The following is a 16,667-nucleotide window of genomic DNA, read 5'->3' on the forward strand; positions in this document are numbered from 1 at the left end:
TGTCCTCCCGAGTACCCCTACCCAACGAACCCCCCCAAAAAAGATGTTGTGTCTGCAGCAAGCGCGAATATAGGCGTGACACCCGCTATTATTGTCCCTCCTGTCCTGACAATCCTGGTCTTTGCATTGGTGAATATTTTGAACGCTACCATGCACTAGTTGAGTATTAGCGTAGGGTACAGCATTGCAGAGACTAGGCACACTTTCACAGGGTCTCCCAAGATGCCATCGCATTTTGAGAGACCCGAACCTGGAACCGGTTACAGTTATAAAAGTTAGTTACAAAAAAAAGTGTAAAAAAAAAAAAAAAAAAATAAAAAAAAAAAACATACAAAAATATAAAATAAAAAAAAAAAATAGTTGTCGTTTTATTGTTCTTTCTCTCTCTATTCTCTCTCTCTATTGTTCTGCTCTTTTTTACTGTATTCTATTCTGCAATGTTTTATTGTTATTATGTTTTATCATGTTTGCTTTTCAGGTATGCAATTTTTTATACCTTACCGTTTACTGTGCTTTATTGTTAACCATTTTTTTGTCTTCAGGTACGCCATTCACGACTTTGAGTGGTTATACCAGAATGATGCCTGCAGGTTTAGGTATCATCTTGGTATCATTCTTTTCAGCCAGCGGTCGGCTTTCATGTAAAAGCAATCCTAGCGGCTAATTAGCCTCTAGACTGCTTTTACAAGCAGTGGGAGGGAATGCCCCTCCCCCCCCAACGTCTTCCGTGTTTTTCTCTGGCTCTCCTGTCTCAACAGGGAACCTGAAAATGCAGCCGGTGATTCAGCCAGCTGACCATAGAGCTGATCAGAGACCAGAGTGGCTCCAAACATCTCTATGGCCTAAGAAACCGGAAGCTACGAGCATTTTATGACTTAGATTTCGCCGGATGTAAACAGCGCCATTGGGAAATTGGGAAAGTATTTTATCACACCGATCTTGGTGTGGTCAGATGCTTTGAGGGCAGAGGAGAAATCTAGGGTCTAATAGACCCCAATTTTTGCAAAAAAGAGTACCTGTCACTACCTATTGCTATGATAGGGGATATTTACATTCCCTGAGATAACAATAAAAATGATTAAAAAAAAAAAAAAAAAAATGAAAGGAACAGTTTAAAAATAAGATAAAATAATAATAATAATAATAAAGAAAAAAAAAAAAAAAAAAAAAAGCACCCCTGTCCCCCCTGCTCTCGCGCTAAGGCGAACGCAAGCGTCGGTCTGGCGTCAAATGTAAACAGCAATTGCACCATGCATGTGAGGTATCGCCGCGAAGGTCAGATCGAGGGCAGTAAGTTTAGCAGTAGACCTCCTCTGTAAATCTAAAGTGGTAACCTGTAAAGGCTTTTAAAGGCTTTTAAAAATGTATTTAGTTTGTCGCCACTGCACGTTTGTGCGCAATTTTAAAGCATGTCATGTTTGGTATCCATGTACTCGGCCTAAGATCATCTTTTTTATTTCATCAAACATTTGGGCAATATAGTGTGTTTTAGTGCATTAAAATGTAAAAAAGTGTGTTTTTTCCCCAAAAAATGCGTTTGAAAAATCGCTGCGCAAATACTGTGTGAAAAAAAAAAATGAAACACCCACCATTTTAATCTGTAGGGCATTTGCTTTAAAAAAAATATATAATGTTTGGGGGTTCAAAGTAATTTTCTTGCAAAAAAAAATTATTTTTTTATGTAAACAATAAGTGTCAGAAAGGGCTTTGTCTTCAAGTGGTTAGAAGTGTGGGTGATGTGTGACATAAGCTTCTAGATGTTGTGCATAAAATGCCAGGACAGTTCAAAACCCCCCCAAATGACCCCATTTTGGAAAGTAGACACCCCAAGCTATTTGCTGAGAGTCATGTTGAGTCCATGGAATAATTTATATTGTGACACAAGTTGCGGGAAAGAGACAATTTTTTATTTTTTTTTATTTTTTTTTGCACAAAGTTGTCACTAAATGATATATTGCTCAAACATGCCATGGGAATATGTGAAATTACACCCCAAAATACATTCTGCTGCTTCTCCTGAGTATGGGGATACCACATGTGTGGGACTTTTTGGGAGCCTAGCCGTGTACGGGACCCCGAAAACCAAGCACCGCCTTCAGGCTTTCTAAGGCCGTAAATTTTTGATTTCACTCTTCACTGCCTATCACAGTTTCGGAAGCCATGGAATGCCCAGGTGGCAAAAAAAACCCCCAAATGACCCCATTTTGGAAAGTAGACACCCCAAGCTATTTGATGAGAGGTATAGTGAGTATTTTGCAGACCTCACTTTTTGTCACAAAGTTTTGAAAATTGAAAAAAGAAAAAAAAAAAAATTTTTTTTCTCGTCTTTCTTTATTTTCAAAAACAAATGAGAGCTGCAAAATACTCACCATGCCTCTCAGCAAATAGCTTGGGGTGTCTACTTTCCAAAATGGGGTCATTTGGGGGGGTTTGTGCCACCTGGGCATTCCATGGCCTCCGAAACTGTGATAGGCAGTGAGGAGTAAAATCAAAAATGTACGCCCTTAGAAATCCTGAAGGCAGTGATTGGTTTTCGGGGTCCCGTACGCGGCTAGGCTCCCAAAAAGTCCCACACATGTGGTATCCCCATACTCAGGAGAAGCAGCTAAATGTATTTTGGGGTGCAATTCCACATATGCCCATGGCCTGTGTGAGCAATATATCATTTAGTGACAACTTTGTGCAAAAAAAAAAAAAAAAATTTGTCACTTTCCCGCAACTTGTGTGAAAATATAAAACATTCCATGGACTCAACATGCCTCAAAGCAAATAGCTTGGGGTGTCTACTTTCCAAAATGGGGTCATTTGGGGGGGTTTTATGTCATCTGGGCATTTTATGGCCTTCAAAACTGTGATAGGTAGTGAGGAGTAAAATCAAAAATGTACGCCCTTAGAAATCCTGAAGGCAGTGATTGGTTTTCGGGGCCCCGTACGCGGCTAGGCTCCCAAAAAGTCTCACACATGTGGTATCCCCATACTCAGGAGAAGCAGCTAAATGTATTTTGGGGTGCAATTCCACATATGCCCATGGCCTGTGTGAGCAATATATCATTTAGTGACAACTTTTTGTAATTTTTTTTTTTTTTTGTCATTGTTCAATCACTTGGGACAAAAAAAATGAATATTCAATGGGCTCAACATGCCTCTCAGCAAATTCCTTGGGGTGTCTACTTTCCAAAATGGGGTCATTTGTGGGGGTTTTGTACTGCCCTGCCATTTTAGCACCTCAAGAAACGACATAGGCAGTCATAAATTAAAGGCTGTGTAAATTCCAGAAAATGTACCCTAGTTTGTAGACGCTATAACTTTTGCGCAAACCAATAAATATACACTTATTGACATTTTTTTTACCAAAGACATGTGGCCGAATACATTTTGGCCTAAATGTATGACTAAAATTGAGTTTATTGGATTTTTTTTAGAACAAAAAGTAGAAAATATCATTTTTTTTCAAAATTTTCGGTCTTTTTCCGTGTATAGCGCAAAAAATAAAAACGGCAGAGGTGATCAAATACTATCAAAAGAAAGCTCTATTTGTGGGAAGAAAAGGACACAAATTTCGTTTGGGTACAGCATTGCATGACCGCGCAATTAGCAGTTAAAGCGACGCAGTGCCGAATTGTAAAAAGTGCTCTGGTCAGGAAGGGGGTAAAACCTTCCGGGGCTGAAGTGGTTAAAGTGTTATCAAACCCAGGACCCTGCATTCACTATATCTGGTCTCCCACAGTACACAGAACATGGAAATGCAATCATCTTCGTAAATATAAGCTACTAAACACCTTTTCTCATCAGCAGTATATAGCTGTCTTGTGACTTCTATCAGCTCCAGGTTAAAGCTTGTAGGAGGAGTTTTCATACTGCACTGGCTGACCTATCAGGATACAGGACCACAGACTGTCTGGATAGTGACGACTGGCCCTGTGCTAAATCACATGCACTTGCAAAGAAAAAAAAAAAAAAAAAAAAAAAACCACACACCATACACAAACACCCGCTAGTAATGCACACCAAACTGAGCATGTGCAGCTTGTCCTCGAGCTCTGTACTATCAGGAAATGATTAGGGGACACCTACAAGAGAAGGATCTGTGCTTAAAGGATCAAACAGCCTTTTTACACAATGCAGAGGATTAACCCCTTAGGTTCCACAGTGAGTATAACAAGCATGCTGCATATACAGACTGATTTTACTGTTGTGGGTTTAGTAACACTTTAAAGTAGATGTAAATCCAATCACCAAAATCTTGGCTAGGCTTTAATATATCAATGTACTTTCAAACACAATTTTCAATGTTTTTAAAACTGCAGCATTTATTAAAATAGTTCCTGGTGACCTTGCCATGAGGGGCAATCAAGAATTCTCTGTTCCTGTCTCCCAGTTGTGCTTCTGTGTTGCCGCTCTTCTGATGAGACTACAAATGGCCATTATAGAATGCATAGTTGATTTATGTTGCCATTAGCAAACTCACCCTGAGAAATGCAATACAACCATTGCTTGGGAAAATGTAGGTATGGCATGGGTTCAAAAAGGCTGCAGAAGATAGTAATAAAAGAGGATTTATTTTTTAACCCCTTGGTGCCTGGTCCTTAGCGCTGAGGGACCATAGTTTTCAGATCACGTGACCGCCATGACAGCCAATCACGGCCGTCATGTGGTCTTAAGCCCTTCCTTCTGGCATCATAAACCTCCTTAAAGGGCCGTGAGGCACCAGCACCATGAGGTTAAATGAAAATTTTATATGATAGACATTTGGTTTGTTGAAGCACAGTCTGTTAGACCCCTTTCACACTGGGGCGGTTTGCAGGCATTATTGCGCTAAAAATACCGCCTGCAAACCGCCCCAAAACAGCCTCCGCTGTTTGTTCAGTGTGAAAGCCCGAGGGCTTTCACACTGAAGCGGTGCGCTGGCAGGAGAAGAAAAAATCTCCTGTCAGCCGCATCTTTGGAGCGGTGAAGGAGCGGTGTATTCACCGCTCCTAAACTGCTCCTGCCCATTGAAATCAATGGGACAGCTATAGCCGCGCTATACGAGTGGTTTAAACCCTTTTTCGGCCGCCAGCAGGGGGGGGGGGGTTAAAACCGCACCGCTAGCGGCCGAATACCGCGGTAAACCAGCGCTAAAAATAGCGCTGTTTTACCGCCGACGCCCCCTACCGCCCCAGTGTGAAAGGGGCCTTAGGACTTGCATCTATTTTATTTGAAGTCTAAATAATTTGAGAGGAAGCATAAAACGTCTAACCTGATCGCTTGTCATAGGCATCACTTGAAATCTCAAATTTCTCAACTCTGGACACATCTTCAAATTCCCCAACTTTAGCACCACTCTTATCTATTACCTGTAAATAAATAACGGTTACTTACAACTGTGTTTTTCAAATCATCACTGTATTCTTAAAGCTTTCAAAGTGAAGCCTCAGAAGCTCAAGCAGTTACTCACATGAATTCTGCAGCCATCATCCACAGGGTATGAGCCTAGTAATGCATCATCCTGGTCCAGATTCTGGATAAACTCATTGTCAACACTGTATAACTTTAAGTCCATACAAGAGGCCGGAGATCCGACCACCAGCTCTAGTTTACACTGCAATGACAAGGACATTACAAACCTATAGATTTGTTTTCAAGAGATACACTCAGAGCTTTAACGAATATGTAAGCACATCAATTCATATTCCTGATATGTGTCTGCTGTACCATGTAGTTGTATGAAAAAATATTCGGTTCTCTTTGTATTGCTTCCTTAGTATGAAATCCCTGGTGATCCCGCCAGTCCCTCTGCTTTCCTATTAAAAGCTGACCACACTAAGCATGAGAGCACAGCATGGTCAGTTTTCTGAGCTGTGAACGCAGCCTGCTCTCCTCCAATGATCAGGCTTGTGCCGATCTTCCCAGTACACAGGGAAGAGGAGTGTACTGCTGTTTCTAATCCACTAGCTCCCTGCGCTTCTTATGCAGCTGAGAAGAGAGAATGTGATCACTTATAAAAATTATAAATCCTTTTCATTTTTATAACTATACACAAACTGTTTTGCCCTTCATTTCTATTTTAAACTGAATGGGTAGTTCTACAAGGTGATCATTTACGTATAATACAGTACTTGAATCCACATAAAGCATAATTTGCAAATGTAATTCTGCCTGTCAGTTTTCTACAGGTGCATCTCAAAAAATTTGAATATCATCCAAAAGTAATTTATTTCAGTAATTCAATTAAAAAAAAAAAAGTGAAACTACTATAAAAAGATTAAATTACACACAGGAGTGAAAAACTTCAAGCATTTCTTTCTTTTAATTTTGACGATTATGGCTTACAGCTAGTGAAAACCCAAAATTCAGTATCTCAGAAAATTAGAATACTGTAAAAAATTAATATTGTAGACTCGTGGTGTAACACTCTAATCAGCTAATTACTGCAAAACACCTGTAGCCTTTAAATGGTCTCTCAGTCTGGTTCAGTAGGTTACACAATCATGGGAAAACTGCTGATGTAACAGTTGTCCAGAAGACAGTCATTGACACCCTCTGCAAGGAGGGCAATTCACAAAAGCAGAAGCCGGCTGTTCACAGAGTGCTGTATCCAAGCATATTAATGGAAGGTTGAGTGGAAGGAAAAAGCGTGGAAGAAAAAGGTGCACAAGCAACAGGGATAACAGCAACTTTGAGAGGATTGTGAAGCAAAGGCCATTCAAGAATTTGGGGGAAGATTCACAGGGGAGTGGACTACGGCTGGTGTCAGTGCTTCAAGAGCCACCACACAGAGATGTATCCAGGACATGGGCTACAACTGTTGCATTCCTTGTGTCAAGCCACTCCTGAACCAGAGACAACGTCAGAAGCATCTTACCTAGGACAAAGAGGAAAAAAAAAAAAAAAAAAAAAAGAAGGACTGGACTGTTGCTCAGTGGTCCAAAGTCCTCTTTTTGCATGAAAGTAAATTTTGCATTTAATTTGGAAATCAAGGTCCCAGAGTCTGGAGGAAGAGTGGTGAGGCACAGAATCCAAGTTGCATGAGGTCCAGTGTGAAGTTTCCACAGTCAGTGATGATTTGGGGAGCCATGTCTTCTGCTGGTGTTGGTCCACTGTGTTTTGTGAAGTCCAAAGCCAGCACAGCCCTCTGCCAGGAAATTCTAGAGCACTTCATGATTCCCTCTTCTGACCAGCTTCATGGAGATGCCCACACTGCCAAAAGTACCAATACCTGGTTTAACCACTTCCCGCCCGGCCGTCAATCTGCTATAGGCTGGGCGAGAAGTGGTTAAACCAGGTATTGGTACTTTTGGCAGTGTGGTTCAGTTATCCTGACTGGGCTTCATATGATGTCCAGCAGGATAACGTGGGGGCGTGCATCGCGGTGATCGGTGAAGCGGTGTGTCAGTCTGACACACCGATCCACCAATCTTGGTAAAGAGCCTCCAGCGGAGGCTCTTTACCACGTGATCAGCCGCGTCCAATCACGGCTGATCACGATGTCAATAGGAAGAGCTGTCGATCAGCTTTTCCTCACTCGCGTCTGACAGACGCGAGTAGAGGAGAAACGATCGACGCCTCCCCTGACAGGGGGGTCTGCGCTGATTGTTTATCAGCGCAGCCCCCCCTCGGATGCCCGCACTAGACCACCAGGGAAGCCGCCAGGACCACCAGGGAAGGGGGCAACATGTGTATGGCCAGGTATGTACCCCATGGCCATCCACATGTGCCCAATCTGTGCCAGTGCCCACAAATGAGCACCGATTGGCACCATTATATTTCAGTGATGCCCAGCAATGCCACCCATTAGTGTCATCAGTTCCACCAGTGTCAGTGCCACCCATCAGTGTCACCTATTAGTGCCACCCATAAGTGTCCATCAGTGCCGCCTAATCGGTGCCCGTCATTGAAGAAGAAAACGTAATTATTTACAAAAATTTTTTTAACAGAGACAAAGAAAAACTTTTTTTTTCCAAAATTTTCGGTCTTCTTTTATTTGTTATACCACCAAAAGAAAGCTCTATTTGTGGGAACAAAATGATAAAACATTTGTTTGGGTACAGTGTTGCATGACCGAACAATTGTCATTCAAATTGCAACAGCGTTGAAAGCTGAAAATTGGCCTGGGCAGGAAGGTGTCTAAGTGCCTGGTATTGAGGTGGTTAATGAACATGGTATCACTGTGCTTGATTAGCCAGCAAACTTGCCTAACCTAAACCCCATAGAGAATCTGTGGGGTATTGTGAAGAGGAAGATGAGACCCCAGACCCAACAATGCAGATGAGCTGAAGACCATCATCAAAGCAACCTGGGCTTCCATAACACCTCAGCAGTGCCACAGACTGATCTCCTTCATGCCATATTGATGCAGTAATTCATGCAAAAGAACCCCACACAAAAGATTGAGTGCATACTATACTGCAGGGTGGATATGAATCAATTTTAAAAAACAAAAATAGTTTTTTTTTATTTTTATCAAATTTTAATAAAATGCTTTTGGAGTAAAAATCTATCTAAAAGATAGTTTTCCATTTAAGTTACAATAATTTAGTTTAATCAGCATGAGATGAAGCTGCTTAGTTATGTAGCATGAGGCTGTATATTCTGCAACATTTACATTTTTGGTAAACTCATTCAATGAATCCAAGCTCTGCAAGCTGAGATAACATGCACTGCGTCGATGCATTCACACAATTTCACAGTAACCAAGAGATAAAACAAAGTTCAGGAATATTCCTTTATCTAATTGGTTTTTCAAATCTATGTACACTACAATCTGTATGACTGAATTGGTTCTGATATCGCTGTTTTACTAACTTGATAGCCTATTCTAAATAGGAAACCTTCCCTTTGTTTGCAAATATTAAATAAAGATTAATAAAGATAATAAAGATTCTAACTACCAGCAAGAATGAATCCTTACATTTAAAGAGCACCTGTCATTTCAGATCCACCATGGAAACATTTCTGTATTAAAAATCCTGTTTTTTTTTATTATTGGTCTTATGTAATATTCTAGTTTCCTGAAATACTGAATTTTGGGTTTTCACTAGCTGTAAGCCGTAATCAAAATTAAAAGACAGAAATGCTGGAAATATATCCCTCTGTGTGTAATAAATATGTTTCACTTTTTGAATTGAATTACTGAAATAAATGAACTTTTTTGATGATATTCAAATATTTTTTCCGATGCACCTGTATATGTACTTTCATATAAAGGTGATACTCGAAAAAATTAGAATAATCGTGCAAAAGTTCATTTATTTCACGAATGCAACTTAAAAAGGTGAAATATGAGATAGACTCATTACATGCAAATGCAAGATACAGTAAAACTTTGGATTGCGAACATAATTTGTTCCAGAAGCATGCTTGTATTCCAAAGCACTTGTATAGCAAAGCGAATTTCCCCATAAGAAATAATGGAAACGCAAATGATTCGTTCCACAGCCATTTATTCATAGGTCCTTCAGTTTATAGTCCATATAAAAAATTATAGCAATGTGACCAGGTTGTGTAACCATAAAATGTTCATCCACAAATGGCAGCCTCCACAAGGGGATTAGAAATAAAATCTCGCAGGAGCTACAGAGTACAAGAGAGACGCCTCTAAGTGTAGCAATATGTTGCTAAATGTTGCACCTTCATTAAATGTAACCATATCACTACACTAAGTGCCGATTCACACAGTGGCAACACGACTTCAGCGCAATTTTGCAAGGCGACTTTGAGCAACTTACAACGCGACTTCAAGTCGCCTCCAGGACAAGCGACTTTGGCTGTGGCCAATCACAGAATAATCAGCTCTTTGGGAGGGGGGAGTTTGCCTGGGTAAACCAATTTCTTTTCCTGTAAAGTTGCTTCAATATAGATGGAGATCCGACTTGGAGGCGACTTTCATTGAATTCTATGGGTACAGGTTGCCTAGAAGTCGGATTGAAGTAGTACAGGAACCTTTTCTGAAGTTGGAGCGACTTCAGTAGTGTACATTAAGACAGCTCTCATTGAGTATAATGCAATTCCCAATGTCAAGCGACTTGGGGCGACTTGAGGGCTGACAAGTCGGATCCCAAGTCGTTGTAGTGTGAACCGACCCTTAGAGGCACCTCTCTTCTCTTTTATACTCAGTTGACATGACACTACTTGTATATCAAGACAGACATCGCTTGTTTATCAAGTCAAAATTTATGAAAAAAAAAAAAAAAAAAAAAAAAAAAAAAAAATGTTGCTCGTCTTGCAAAATGATCTCAAACCAAAGGTTTTACTGTAGTTCAAGCCGTGATTTGTCATAATTGTGATGATTATGGCTTACAGCTCATGAAAACCCCTAATCCACAATCTCAGAAAATAAAATATTGTAAAAAGGTGCAATATTCTAGGCTCAAAGCGTCCCACTCTAATCAGCTAATTAAGCCATAAAACCTGCAAAGGGTTCCTGAGCCTGAAAACGGTCTGGTTCAGTAGGAATCACAGCCATGGGAAAGACTGCTGACCTGACAGTTGTGCAGAAAACCATCACTGACACCCTCTATAAAGAGGGAAAGCCTCAAAAAGGTAATTGCAAAAGAAGTTGGATGTTCCCAAAGTGCTGTATCAAAGCACATTAATAGAAAGTTATGTGGAAGGGAAAAAGTTTGGAAGAAAAAGGTGCACAAGCAGCATGGATGACCGCAGCCTGGAGAGGATTGTCAGGAAAAGGCCATTCAAAAAAGTGTTGGGGACTTTCACAAGGAGTGGACTGAGGCTGGAGTCAGTGCATCAAGAGCCACCACACACAGACAGATCCTGGACATGGGCTTTAAATGTCATATTCCTCTTGTCAAGCCACTCCTGAACAACAAACAGCAGAAGCATCTTACCTGGCCTAAAGAAAAACAGACCTAGTCTTTTGCTCAGTGGTCCAAAGTCCTCTTTTCCGATGAGAGCAAATTTTGCATCTCATTTGGAAACCAAGGACCAAGGTGTTTTCATGAGCTGTAATGAGCTGTAATGAGCTGTAAGCCATAATAGTCACAATTATGACAAATCACAGCTTGAGCTATCTTGCACAGTGAACAGTTTCGGACAGCACATGTCAGCACATGTCCTTCATCAAGCTGCATGTATACTACTAAATCTTTTACCCACATTTATAGCATCAGAGTTCACATGCTGCCAGAACAAGCCTGCTATGGCCAGAAAGTTTTCTTTAAAGCGTGACAGGGGGAAATCAGTTATGGCCAGTTATAGGTTGGGGGGTGGTTGCCATTGGTTTGTACTATTGGGAAATCAGTTCGGCTCCGTTCACATCTAGGTGTTATTATTTTACAGGCTTTTTTTGGGCATATTTTTGCACCATTTTTGTACAGGCATTTTGACGTTGACAAGTCAAAAGTAAAACTCCTGTAATCTGCAAAAAAAAAAAAGAAGCTCAAGTACTTTTTTTTGCGAGGGGCGTTTTGCTTTAGGCGATATAACGCTCAGATGTGAACAGGGGCCATTGAAATGAATGGGATTTGTCTTGTTGGGCATTTTTAGAGCTGAGGCTTAGAGCAGAAAAACGCCCAAAAATGCCTAGATGTGAAACGAGCCTTAGGGCCTATTCACATACATGCGTTAAAACACACAAAAAAGTACATTGCTTTCCACTGATGTGTGTTTAGATGTGTGTTAAATTACTTTGCATTTTACAGGTTAATTCCTCTTGACTTCAGATGATGGGGGCTCTTGACATCTGATGTCAGGGGGAATAGGATGTTCTGGACATCTAGTCTTACAGATACAACCGTCCCTTTGAGGGCAACTATAATGTTAACGCGGCCTGCGATTAAAGAGGAGCTCCAGGCTCCTTTAGAAAAAAAAAAAAAAAAAAAAACAAAACTAAATGTCAGCAGCTACAAATACTGTAGCTGCTGACTTTTAATTTTAGGACACTTACAGTAGCTCACAAAAGTGAGTACACCCCTCACATTTTTGTAACTATTTTATTATATCTTTTCATGTGACAACACTGAAGAAATGACACTTTGCTACAATGTAAAGTAGTGAGTGTACAGATTGTATAACAACGTAAATTTGCTGTCCCCTCAAAATAACTCAACACACAGCCATTAATGTCTAAACCGCTGGCAACAAAAGTGAGTACACCCCTAAGTGAAAATGTCCATATTGGGCCCAATTAGCCATTTTCCCTCCCCGGTGTCATGTGACTCGTTAGTGTTAAAAGGTCTCAGGTGTGAATGGGGAGCAGGTGTGTTAAATTTGGTGTTATCGCTCTCACTCTCTCATACTGGTCACTGGAAGTTCAACATGACACCTCATGGCAAAGAACTCGGAAGATCTGAAAAAAAAAAAAAATTGTTTCTTTACATAAAGATGGCCTAGGCTATAAGAAGATTGCCAAGACCCTGAAAATCAGCTGCAGCACAGTGGCCAAGACCATACAGCGGTTTAACAGGACAGGTTCCACTCAGAACAGCCTTCGCCATGGTCGACCAAAGAAGTTGAGTGCACGTGCTCAGCGTCATATCCAGATGTTGTCTTTGGGAAATAGACGTGTGAGTGCTGCCAGCGTTGCTGCAGAGGTTAAAGGAGTGGGGGGGCAGCCTGTCAGTGCTCAGATCATACTCCGCACACTGCATGAAATTGGTCTGCATGACTGTCATCCCAGAAGGAAGTCTCTTCTAAAGATGATGCACAAGAAAGGCAGCAAACAGTTTGCTAAAGACAAGCAGACTAAGGACATGGATTACTGGAACCATGTCCTGTGGTCTGATGAGATCAAGATAATCTTATTTGGTTCAGATAGTGTCAAGCGTGTGTGGCGGCAACCAGGTGAGGAGTACAAAGACAAGTGTGTCTTGCCTACAGTCAAGCATGGAGTGGGAGTGTCATGGTCTGGGGCTGCATGAGTGCTGCCAGCACTGGGGAGCTACAGTTCATTGAGGGAACCATGAATGCCAACATGTACTGACATACTGAAGCAGAGCATGATCCCCTCCCTTCAGAGACTGGGCCGCAGGGCAGTATTCCAACATGATAACGACCCCAAAGACACCTCCAAGACAACCACTGCCTTGCTAAAGAAGCTGAGGGTAAAGGTGATGGACTGGCCAAGCATGTCTCCAGACCTAAACCCTATTGAGCATCTGTGGGGCATCCTCCTGTCAAAACCAGGTACCCGCCCGGTGCCAAATGTGGCAGCGGGGGGGGGGGGGGGGGGGGGTAAATGGAGTGTCCCCTTTTGGGTGGAGCTTCGCTTTAAATGGGAGTTTTAACACCCCTGATTTAGTCCACGCTGGCCCAAACTATTTCCTACACTGAGAGGTGTGCCAGCTGGGCACGCTGTATCATCTGTACTGTATACAGTCTTGTGTTCCATCTCTGGGCACAAGACTCAGCAAATCATAGGTCATTATGGAGATCCTTGGTGTGCTGGTGACAACTTCTCGCTTTGAATGGCTTCAGTTGCCAGCTGGAGGTCACTGCAGCACCCATATACATGTACAGGCAGCTTCAGGAACCTGTGTTGGTTGAGCTTATGATGTGATTGGGCCCCTTTACCTGTGGTGCCTGAAGAGTAATGACTGGGGGGGTGTACAGCACCTGAACACCCCACCCCACTGAGTCCACGCCTGGACCGAACACACAGCACACGCCTGGACCGAACACACAGCACACGCCTGGACCGAACACACAGCACACGCCTGGACCGAACGTTCTCCTTTCACTCAGCATCACCTGAATGCATCCTGACCTGAACCAGCCCCGCCCCCTCCCCTCATAACTGTCACATGTCTTCCCTCTCAGGGGCCTTTATCGCCCACCACACCTTCAATTCCGCCAGAGTCAGCCCCCTGACCAGCCTCTTCTCTGCCGTGAACGAGTTCAGGCTGCTGCTGACGCGGACGGTGACCACCGGAGCCGAACTGACAGTGACGGAGCTCATGGCGGAGGCTGTTGCTGCTTCCAAGCCCGGAATGAACGAGAAGAAGCGCTCAGCCAATAGCGACAGATACCAAAGACGCTACTGCCGTCGTTTAAGCCAATAAGTAATTGAATATGGCGTCTAGCGCAACGACCAATCGTCCTCTGGTACCTTACTAACCATTGAATAAGGGGACCAATGGTAATATTGGACGTACGGCGCTATTTGAACACGCCCACTATGCGCACCAATAAAAAAGCTTATAGTTGGCCGGAACAAGTGTTTCAAGGAACCAATAAACATGCTCTACGCCCGGTGGATAGCCAATAGGAAGCCGGAGGGGTGTGCGTGCGGAAGACAGAGAGGCGGCGCGCTGGAACGCAACTTTTGGAACGCAAACAGTTATGCCGAGTGGATAGTGTATGCTGAAGGTGAGGTTGAGCGGAGCTATCCCAGTATATTGGAGTAGTAGACGTTCATTGAATAGCAACTGGGAGACGAGGCATTATCAAGGTGTATATAATGAGAACGGTGTGTATATTTCCACCGCCACCACACAGCTCCTCACATTCACATGGCAGTGGTTGGTGAATGAAAGGAAGATTCTGTGGGGGACACAGGCAAGTCTTTTCTTCATACATTGAGAAATGAAGAGGTGGGGGAGGGGGTGTTATTATCCTTTTTGCTGCCAGAACACACCTGCTTTGGACAATATTCTCCAAGTGATGGCGGCGGGGGATGGGCAGACGAGTTGGGGCCAGTTATGGGTTGAGGTGGTTGCCATTTGTACAGTTGGGGAATCAGTTATGGACTGTTCACACAAACCTGCATTAAAACACATAAAAGTGCTCAAAAAATAGATGTGCGTTGTTTTCCATTAAATTGCTATACATTTTACAGGTTATTTCCTCTGATATCGCCTCCTTTTCTTGCTTGTGAGTTGAGAGACGGTGCAAATCCGGCCATACATGGATGGAAATTCTGCAGGCTGACCAGGGACTATCTATGTACGGGCAGGGAGGTTGTACAAGAGTCCATCTACTGATAGACTTCCATACAGCGCCTTGTCGAGTTTTCCCTGCTCAATCCGGACTGCTGGCTATAGCCTGCAACACTGATTAGTGTATTCTGATGGAGGGGGGAGGCTCACCTAGGGTTGCCACCTGTCTGGGATTCACCAAGACAGTCCAGGTTTTGAATCCTGTGCCCGGGTTTCACTCTGCCTGAAACCCGGCTCGTTATTCAGTCTGGATTGTGGCTCCCAGACAGGGTTGCTGGCTGCAATTGTAAGCCGAGAGTACAAACAACTGGCCATTGCCCTCACCTATAACTGAGCTTTGCAGCAAGGAGCTCATGGAAGGGAAAAGCGTGCAAAACAAAACCAGAGAAATTCCAACCTCAACATACCGATCAGCCTGCAACCAACCGAATTGTCCTGTCAGTATGCTTTAAAAACAGGGGTTTTGTTAGCACACATTTGCAAAAAGATGCGCAGGCTACAGAACCCCATCAAGGCACCCCAGTTTTTTCTGTAGTCCTTACTCTACATTTTTAGAGCCTCCATAGGGGAAGCACATGCATTATAATGGATAGGTAGAGGGCAGGTGAGCCTGGAGGGAGCTCACCCCCTCATTAAAGGCACAGGTGCAATAAAGGTGTCCAGTGTGTCCCCTCACCAGTATTTCAACAGTGCAAACAAATGTCCACTGGGCTTTACAGCAAAGAACACATGGAAGGACAAAATATGCCAAGAGTGTCTGTTAAACTCTCTCACACTGCCCAGATCCAGCACTGACAGTCATACCCCCCTGCACAGACTGGAAAGGAAAGAGGGCTGACCTGCTTACTCATCCTCCCATCCTTCTCATGTGTCTGCCCTGCCCACACTCCAATCCCTGGCATTGCCTCTGTCAGTGCTGTGAAAGGTATTGTTGGCAGCAAATTTGAAGCCAGCTACATCCTGGATGAAAGCTGCTCCATGTCTAAACCCCCATCATGAGGTAAGTGAGCTCACCATCTATCCCCTGTCTGTGACTGAAGTCTCCCCCTCCCTTTCTTCTCTCTCCTGTCACTGGGTTAGTACACCAATGTAAGAGGGACTCGGATGTAAGAGGTGCTTTGCAGACTCTGTAAAGGGGGCTTTGACGTGCAGAGACCCCTTTACACCAGAGTCCACAGCGTTCCCCCTTCTTTCAGAGCCCCCTTAAATCAGGGTTCCCAGAGCACCACTTACATTAGAGTTCCCCTTTACACCAGAGTCCACAGAGTTCCCCTTTACAGTCTAAGTGTAAATTCTGCAGATTCAGATGTTAAGGGGGACCTCTGCAGACTGATTAAAGGGGAATGCTAGGAACTATGGTGTAAGTGGGGGGCTTTGGTTACCAGAGACCCTCTTACATCAGAGTTCCCTTGTACATCAGAGTCTGCAGTCCCCCCCCACATCAGAATCCCCTCCCCCCCTACATCAGTATCCCCTCCTTTACATCAGAGTTCTTAGTGTTCTTCTTTAAATCGGAGTCCACAGAGTTCTCCCTTACAGTGTAAGAGGTGAACTCTGGATTCAGATGCAAAGGGGGAACTCTGTGGTTTCAGATCTAAATAGGAACTCTGCGGATTCAGATGTAAAGGGGGAACTCTGTAGATTCAGACATAAAGGGGGACAATTGCGATTAACTCCATATGCTTTAATCACAAAATATATGTATATTGCAGTGTCTCAACTCCAGTCCTCAAGGTGCCCCCACGGGTTTTCGGGCTTTCCTTTATTTTGCACAGGTTTCAGTTTCACTGCCTT

The 16,667-nt window shown here is 43.1% G+C and overlaps 1 protein-coding gene across 1 annotated transcript in view; it reads right to left on the bottom strand.

Annotated features, from left to right (window-relative positions):
• Positions 1-14,018, bottom strand: part of TBCB (tubulin folding cofactor B) — a 38,613-nt gene extending 24,595 nt beyond the window's left edge. The window contains exons 1-3 of the mRNA XM_073599059.1: positions 13,778-14,018; positions 5,438-5,581; positions 5,240-5,336 (exon numbers count right to left, since the gene is read on the bottom strand). Of these exons, the coding sequence (XP_073455160.1) occupies positions 5,240-5,336; positions 5,438-5,581; positions 13,778-13,894 (358 nt within the window). The 5' untranslated portion in view covers positions 13,895-14,018. The remainder of the gene's footprint in view (positions 1-5,239; positions 5,337-5,437; positions 5,582-13,777) is intronic.
• Positions 14,019-16,667: the final 2,649 nt, after the last annotated feature.

Source organism: Aquarana catesbeiana, linkage group LG09, assembly GCF_042186555.1.
Source record: "Aquarana catesbeiana isolate 2022-GZ linkage group LG09, ASM4218655v1, whole genome shotgun sequence".
Lineage (NCBI taxonomy): Eukaryota > Metazoa > Chordata > Amphibia > Anura > Ranidae > Aquarana > Aquarana catesbeiana.